Genomic DNA, 9,101 nt, shown 5'->3' on the forward strand with positions numbered 1-9,101 from the left:
TGTCTTCATGTGGATCCCTCCAGTCTACGCATCGAAAATGGCGAACTTCCAAGTGACACTGCCGAATCTTCTTACTAGAAAGTAACAGCATTTTTCTGAATGCTTGCGCAGATAAGGCGTCTCGTACAACAGAAGCTGGACACATTCCATGTAGTGATGGTGTCACAACCGAAGACGAACGTACGTACACAGAAGTTCAATACGCATGCGCTGTGTAAGCAACCTGGCATCCCATGTGCATAGCATGATTACGAAGATGATACTAGTGCGAAAGGGTAAAAGTAGGTAAAGGTATCCCTGTAACAGGCCGTGGAGGCCCATAGGGTTGAGATGTTGAGGTTCCCACATTCTCTATACAATCGGCTCATAGATGGCGGTAAGGTTGTCAGCCTTACGCGCCGGCCGCCCTTTACCCCCGAGAACATTCCAAGAATATTCATGGTACTTATTTCTGTTACAGGCTGAGTCGACCCCAGGGCCATAATGCGGCTGGAAGTTTTAGGCAAATTGAAAAAATTCACCTCATCAGGGTTCGATCCCGCGACCTTTCGGCTTGTAGCATAGTGTCTCAACCAACTGCGCTACCGCGTGCCCAGTGCGAAAGAGTACAAGTAGAAAATAAAAATGTATTTTCTTAATATAAAATTCAAAATTATTCTTTCTCATTCTTGCATCTGGCACTAAAATAATACCTTTAATTATTCGTGAGGTTAGAAGATAACAGACAAGTTACAAAGGCCATACGATATCATTTAAATGTATACTGAATATATAAAATGTTCCGTGTCACTACAATTCTTATTTTGCTGTCTGCAAACAAATTTCGTGATATAATGAAATACAAACGACGTAAACATGAATATCCATACGATTTTAACAGCTTATGAACTGTGCTTTGTTACCAATCATGGTCTCAACAATTAACCTTAACTTCCTCATTCTGTAACCAACAATGTCAGAAAATGTTTCCAAAACTGATAAAGTTTATTGCATGGGAACAATTCCTGTAATATATATATTTTATGAGTTATGCCAATTTTACTTTGCAGAACCCACGCTATGAAAGTCTGGTGTAACACGTACCTTGCCGTTGTACATCTTTGCGGGGCGCCTGAGTATTGTCCACAGACATCGGAGAAGTGTCTGGGGTTTGGTAAACTCCATTCACTGGATGTGCCGTATTCTGCAACAGCACGGAGACCACATTGTATCCACATACAGTAGACAAAAGGGGACAACTACTATTGTAGAGCGGCACACGGATCGATATAAACCTGCAGTAAAAGCCCCCCCAACATTCGTGAAGATAACGATTCAGGGTCAAGGATATAACCGTTCCGATCTGCATCAGTATACTATCACTGGAGTTAATAAGTCTCTTAATATCTTATTATGGATAATGAGAAAGCTGCTACACTGAAGGCGTGTGAGAATGGGAGGGTAAGGAAACTATCTGAACATAAGGCGGAAGATACATGAGGCTGGGGAGAACTGCATAATGAGCTTCATAAAGAAATATATATTATTCACTTGAACATAAGGTCATTTACAGAAGAAAAGAGGCAAGCATTTAACAGTGATTCAGTTATACAGTTAGTCACTCCGAAAATCAAAGCAAATCATTTATGATCAGCAGTGCTTCATGTATTACTAGAGTTGTGTGTGTGTGTGTGTGTGCATTATACAGTGGGAAATGAAGTGACTGTACTGTGGAATCCATATTTATTTTACGGCGTGGTAAACAACGGTACATACTTCCCACCTCCACGACCTTAACCGTCATATTCTTGAGTACCTTTCAACCTGAAATCCACTGATCTGACCCTGAGACCCGGCACCCTTAAATCAAATAACGAAGAACTGAGGAGTACGGTTATTACACGGCAATGCGCATCCGAGTTTCACAATAGGTGCGGAATTTCCTGCCGAGGTAAGAGAGTAACAGCTTCTCAAGATGAACTCTGCTCCGTGGAATCAATTCCAGTAACATCGAATGCAAGATAGAATTGCTGTGACCTGTGAATCGGAAGAATGTTACAGGAAGCAACAGTGGCCCATTTTATTAAGTACCATCTCAGCATATAACTACAGGGACTGAGAAAAACCATGGACATTCTTGGTAAATGATTCTTCTGTCTACAATATATTAGGCAGGCCGCACACCGGCATGAGCCAAGACATATAACAGTCAAGACACGATGCCTGAGACATGACGCAAAGAAAGGAGCACAGTTGAAACGATTATGAAAATCGCCGCACACCGGTCTGACGTCAGCTTCATGCTGACGAATCACGAATGAAGCAAAACTGCTTCTTTTGTCCCATGTCCTGATGCTTGTCTTGATGCAGTTGGTGTGCGGCCGCCCTTACAGTTAGAATCAGAACGAACGGATAAACAGATGTACGTACAAAAATCACTTCCTCCCAACACCCCGTCAGACAGTAGAAGGCGAAGTTTATCCTGTGTAGCAGTAAGAACCACGCCATAAAGACACATCGGGGAGTCAAGGTATACTTTCATGCATCCTCTATGATGGTTTCAGTTGGAAACCGGTAGCGACTACTGAATGTTAGCCGGGCACGCATCACGAACAGGAGTGCTCTACAGCCGGCCATATACTGCACACCTGTGGTACTTCAGAAACTGGGTATTATCCTAGTGATTCCAAAATAATGATCTGTGACTCCCTTGAGGGTAGATGTAAAGTTCATCGATCTCACCGGGACCTATTAGAGACAGCATTTTAAGGCCAACATGCTTGGTGAAATATTTGGATATAGGGAGGCATAAGTCAGTAAATTAGAAAATTAGACGACAAGAAATTTGGTGACTTATAAAGGTCACCTATGACAGGATAGTGAAATTTAGGGCACTACGATGCGGTAGGAAGGCAGAAACGAGTGCATACAAAACTCCGAAGGGGGAAACATCTTCGAAAATGCGAACATGGAATACCCATAAGATTTAAGAACGAAATTAAGGCGTTTATTTCGGATACATGTTGCGAGGACAGGAAGTCGGTGGAACTGAAGAAAGATCGCGCCCGATCGTGGGCTTTCGTATTAGTAGTGCTGAATCGCCTTCGGGTTCTGATACCAGAATATTAGTTTATTACTAAAATGACACTTTATCGCCAGTGAGCACTCTGCCGGAATAGCTGGACATTCCTGGTATCAAGCAGGGACCAACACAACGCAAAGTTCGGTTCACAGAAGTAATGTCTATAAAACTCATTGTGTAAGTTAAGTTCGCAAAGATTGTTCTCAAACTGCTATAAAGTCAATTAAAATTTTAACAGGAAATTGTCTAAGACAACATCAGTAACTTGAAATTGGTGTTTTAGAGTGGACGATGTGAGTGACTAACTTATTTCCTATAAATACCAGTTTCCCCATTTAACAACAAAAGATACAGTTGTAACGTTTACGGCAAGAGTGAGTTGACCACGTGCACTAACATGTGTCATGAACAGGGCCCGGATCTTTATGCGCTATAACACTTAAAGTATGCGCTAAAAAGTAGGAAAATATGCACCAAAAATAAAACAATATGCACTTAAGCAGGTCACTTTATTCAGACTCATCTATTTACATGTATCATTCACTGCAGAAAGTGGCGTCACAATAGGCAACTAGAAGTCTTTCAGTGTTTTCTGGAGACAAACTGCGTCTATTGTCCGTCAAAATGAGTTTATAGGCTGAGAGTGATTTTTCTACATCAACTGACGTGATTGGACAGTATTTATACACTGGCGCCGAAGGTTCGGAGCATTCAACTGGCAAAGATACCCTAATTCCACTCAAGTACTGACTGACTGAATCTTTTTTAGTCCTGGGTTCGAATTCAACACCATTTCTAACTTGCATTTAATCTTCTCTCCAATTTCGCCTGGAGCGGAATTCAGTGAACAAGTTGCTTTCTGAACGAGTTCAAGTGCACCACAAGATTCTAAGCTCTCAATGTCTTTTGAAACTGTAGAAAAATGTGCATGGATAAAATTCACATCTTGATAAACAGAATCACTTCCAAACACCACTTTTGCTTCATGGACACATGCATACACATCTTCAAGTTTTGTAACCACTTCTTTTACTTGATTGAAATTCTCCTGTTAAAATGAAACTGCGGATAACCAAGTCCCTCACCTAGTTGGGACAGCTTCAGGTGGCAGAGGAACCTGAGGTAGGGAATCTTTGTAGAACTGGACACGAGCTGGTGCTTCCAGAAATGGGGTTTTCCCACTTGCAATTAAATCGTTAACAGCTGGAAACTGTGCGCGTATTTTTTCTGAAATATGGTGTAATCCGTGCGCTAAACAGGTTACGTGTATAAGATTTGGATAAAATACTTGTAAGGCCTTTGCTGCTTTCAACACGTCTTACAAAGATCGGCTGAACATGTATTACCAGAGGATTTGGGTTTGACCTGCGTAAGAAGTAGCTGTTGTGGTGTGCTGTTCTTCTTCCCCTTCTTTGCCGCAATATGTGCAGTCGTTCTTGAGCGTTGTTCAAGTTGAAATTTCTTTTCACATTTTACTTCCTTTGCGCAAACTTGACAGTACACGACGACACCGTCTGTTGAACAGTCACTATCGTCACTATTACCCGACACCTAACGATTTTTTAAATATCTACTGCTGCACTTTTATTTAGGAATTCTCAGTACACGAACACTTTCTTTATACAGAATATTAAAGAAAAGAGTAACACATTAACTGAAGAGACTTCTCTCAAGACCAACCCTCTGATGCTACTGTCTGCTGTGGTGGTCAGTGGGATGCAGGAAAATCTCACCCCCTTCCTTTCGAAATAGCCAAGCTACCTGCTTGTATTGTTAAGTGGTAAAAGTGTCGTTACTCAGAGAGTTGAGAATAGCAACTGGCAAGGGATGTCCAAAACACAGGCAAAACCGATTTTGTTAGTGAATATTGAAATTATCCTTAATTTCAAACATATATGCAGAATTATGCTCTTACGTTTAGAATATGCAATAACGACCAGAAACCCTCAAAATATGCACTTGCATATGCGCATATGCATTTTCAAAAAATCCGGGCCCTAGTCATGAAGTATTCATTTCCTGTGAACTGTACGTACAGTCAAGTGATGTTCTTTCAGTGTCGCAATTGCTTTGTTAAGCAACTGGACGACTACATATTCCGTGAACACGGAATTCTGCGGCAACTGTAGGGTTGTAGCGGAGAGTTAACCTTATTGCAGATTTGCGAACTGATCATCGCATCGGGGGACCGATATTGTTCGCCCTTCTGCTTCTGCTTCTGCGGTAGACCGCGGAATACGGAGAAGTGCGCATAGCGAGACGCTCACATGTGAATCCCCGTACCAGCGTTCGTCCAATGAAAGCTGAAGAACATGTGACGCGTACAAGATGGCGGATTCTCTACGAATAATTTTCTTTTTAATTTCTTGGGGTGGGGTGGGACTGAATCACTCGGTACATCAGCCACTGGGAGAAAACCTGCCCCTGCGCCACTCTGTCCACCAAAAATCCCACACTACCTTGGCTCGAACGCGGGCTAACTGCCTGCTGGATAAGAAGGCAGGGGCCAGTTTCCTGGTCAACTTATTCACTAATCTCCTAGATATTTTCCTTTGCGGATATCTACAAAATGTGGTGCATACTACATCGGTGGAGGCACGCGATAGCGTAGTTGCTTGAGCCCCTATGCTACAAGCCAGAAGGCCGCAGATTCGAGTCCCGATGAAGTGGATTTCTTTCAATTTACCTAATCCTTCCAGCCGCAGTATGGCACTGGGATCGACTCAGACTCTAAAGGCGCGTCCACATTACTCGTGCTCGTGCTCGCCAGGCTTGTGTTCGTCGGAAGACTCGTCTGGCTTTTACTTGTGCTCGTAAATCTTCGTCCACACTACTTCAGTTGCTCGCCAGGCTTTGGCGCGTGAGGATCCGTATATTTACTCGTAGTGTGTATAGGCTGTAGTCGTATTTTAATTTATTGGCTATAGTTTTTAAATTAAAAATTTAAAATTTGTCTGTCTCGTGATTTGTCATATCGTCCACATTACTCGCGAGCATAGCGAGTCACACGAGCACGGGCACGAGTAATGTGGACGCGCCTTAACAGAGATGAGTACCAGGAATCTTCCTGGGGGGTAAAGAGCGACCGGCGCGTAAGGCTGACAACCGTACCGCCATCTGTAAGCCGACTGTCTAGATAATGTGGGAGCCTCGACGTCTCACAACCCTATGCGCCTCCTTGGCCTGTTACAGGGATAGCTTTATACTTCAGCAGTGGATGCTGTACAGGAACTGCCTCAGCGGGTTCAAAATGGCTGTATCTGAGTCCCATTATAAACATTAATTATATTGCCTCAAAATAATGGTATCTCTTGAACAAAGTGTACAATTTTTAGTTATCCATAACACAATTGTAAGTGTATGAATAATGAATTTTGAAGAATCTATTGTAACACAAAATAGAAAACTTTCTCTGGATACATTCCACTTCGCTGAACTCGGTGGTGATAGGAGAATTCCGAACAAGACGAGTATACCAACGCTTTGATCTAACCAGGCTGATGGGAAGCATTACAAGTTGTCTTAACAATTAAAGGAGAAAGCAAGAATCAGTATTGGGCCTAACAGCTTTGAGAAAATAAATAATCAGCATTCTCATGGAAGTTCGGTATAGACTCAAAAAACACACCAAGGTCTTTAATACTTCGCCGACAAGCGGCGGTCGCTCAGTCAGTATAGTTCGCTTGCGGACTCAAGCCTCGGAGTTTCGGTCTTTAATACAAAGTGCATGAAGACTAACAGAAATTCAGAACATATTACTTTTTCTAGAGAAAGAGATAATTTTGTTTTAGCATGATTAAGCTTCATATGGTTTTTGACACCAATTCTGCACCAATTTTGCCTGCAAATGCAAGCAGAGGTATCATGGCACACGATTTTTACATCACAAGCAAAAAAAAAATTGTTTAATTTTGTTGCACAGGTTAATATTATATAAACCAAATAACAAAGGCCCCAGAAGAGAACCCCGAGGAACACCATACAGCACAATTAAGAGCAAAAAAGAAAAAAAAAACCTTCAGAAAATTTAATATAACACAATCTACTGTTTAAATAAATAGAAAAACCACTAAATATAACTAGCAGACAAGCCATAACTATTGAGCTCCTCTAAAAGCATGGAATACAAAAGCAAATCAGAGGCACTTCTGAAATCAAAATAGATAGAATAAAATTGTCCCTAGGAATACACATTGGTAGAGAGTGACAAAAGTGATCAAACTTGCAGTGACTTGGTAAACCCAAGCTGAGGAGGATTTAACTTGGTCTCAAAATAATGAAAAATATGGTCGTGCATGGAAAAATCAGAGACCTTTAGATACACTGAGTTTGGTAACAGCCCTAAAATTGTGTAAGATTTGAGGCTTTCACGGCGGTGACTATGAAGAAAGCAGTCTTCTGGGATTTGGCACCGTGTATATGTGGTGTTAACCGATGTTTCGGAGGAACGTATCGCCTCCATCTTCAGGGTAGAAGAAAAAATATAAGAAATCTGCAAGCGGAGAGACCGTGAGAACCGGTTCTCATTTTTTTTCAGCACACCAGGATAAGACTGCACGGACAAAGTAACATGTAACTAAACGCCAGTAAAGACACAAAATCTCAAAGCAACCCTTTGCAAACAGCTAATGACATCACCCAACATGACATATTTTTAGGCCATAATCTCTTGACAGCTAATAACAAGAAACAATACGACAAACAACAGCAATGTCGACGATAACAACAAAGATTATTTATCAACGTTTTAATTATATGGTGTACAACTCCTACACTTCTGTTGGCAGATCCTGTATATTCAAACCTGCGACCAAGGTCTTGCAATATTTCTTGAAAAGTCTGTGGCATAAAATGCTACACAGACGGACTATGTAGGCTATTATGTATGCTGATGCTGATAATGAAGATGAAACGCCTGTGGTAAGAAAGTTCATGTGGTGCAGGGTTATTTGCTCTTGTGACTTGCATTACTGACTGTCTCACAATATGTTCAAAGACAACAATTTAGGCAACATCTAAAAAGATTACTGAATATGAATATGCACGTGTTCAATAAAGTTTAACTTGTCTCTTATGCAAGAAGAGCCAGGCTTCATACTAAGTTTGCAGACCACCATGAATGTGTTAACACATTTGGCTGCTGGTGCATAATTTAATAATTATCCTCAGGGGTTATCTACAATGTGGATCTCTAATTTAATCCAGATTCATAATAAGGCTACCAGTAACAATGTTATGTGTAAGTTATCTGTACAAAGTTGTTTTAGTGTGTGCCTCCCTGGGTGGGTTACACAGCATATTAAAGTATACTGTGTTATGCAGTAGCCAACGTGTGAACAGCATCCTCTACTCTCTGTACATTACAGCGTACAAACCTGTTGCTGGACAACGACCACGAAACAAATGATACAACAATTGCTATATAGTGGCCAGCACACCAATGGAGTCGCTGGAAAGATGTTTTCTGTGCGGTCCGCACAAATGGCTGCATATGTAACAATGGGTACAACAATGAGCGGCGTTTTCTATGCGGTTCATGCCAACGGGTTATATGCAGGACAAAGTTTAGAGCTTAGTTAATTGTGGGATATTCACCAGCCGGTAAGGACGTAGGCAGAGGTCATTGTCAAAAGCCATTACCAGGAAAGGAATAGTAAGACACAGAACACTTCATGTATGCTGCAGTTACAGGGACCCTTAGAGTGTGTAAACCAGTGAGGTTGTTATAGTTACTTGTAGTTACGAGTTGAGAGTATAAGTGGTCAATAAATCGAGTCACCCCTCCAAATCCTGTATACAGCAACTAATACACATGACAATATGAGCCCCACAACCAATGTCACGTCTAGAGAAAAGGTGTACTGCCTAGATAGGACCATTCTTTGGAAAAAATTTGGTTAGAAAATAAATTCTGTGATGAAGCAATGGAAACTTATGGCAGCAACATATGAAACACTGTAATCTGGGCTCTGCTTCACGTTTTGCACAGCCAAGTTTCACCACCAAACGTTGCTGTTGTTGTTGTTGTTGTTGTTGTTGT

General features: G+C 41.5%; 1 protein-coding gene across 4 annotated transcripts in view; it reads right to left on the reverse strand.

Annotated features, from left to right (window-relative positions):
- The window catches only part of LOC111871466 (oxysterol-binding protein-related protein 9), a 103,322-nt gene that overhangs the window by 65,211 nt on the left and 29,010 nt on the right, over positions 1-9,101 (reverse strand). For all 4 annotated transcript variants that reach the window (XR_002844025.2, XM_023864614.2, XM_023864613.2 and 1 more), the window contains exon 6: positions 1,084-1,183. Coding sequence is in view for 3 of the 4 variants with exons in the window: in XM_023864614.2 (XP_023720382.1) it covers positions 1,084-1,183 (100 nt within the window). In the remaining variant the exon portion in view is untranslated. The remainder of the gene's footprint in view (positions 1-1,083; positions 1,184-9,101) is intronic.

The sequence above is a fragment of the Cryptotermes secundus genome, unplaced genomic scaffold, assembly GCF_002891405.2.
Source record: "Cryptotermes secundus unplaced genomic scaffold, Csec_1.0 scaffold465, whole genome shotgun sequence".
NCBI lineage: Eukaryota > Metazoa > Arthropoda > Insecta > Blattodea > Kalotermitidae > Cryptotermes > Cryptotermes secundus.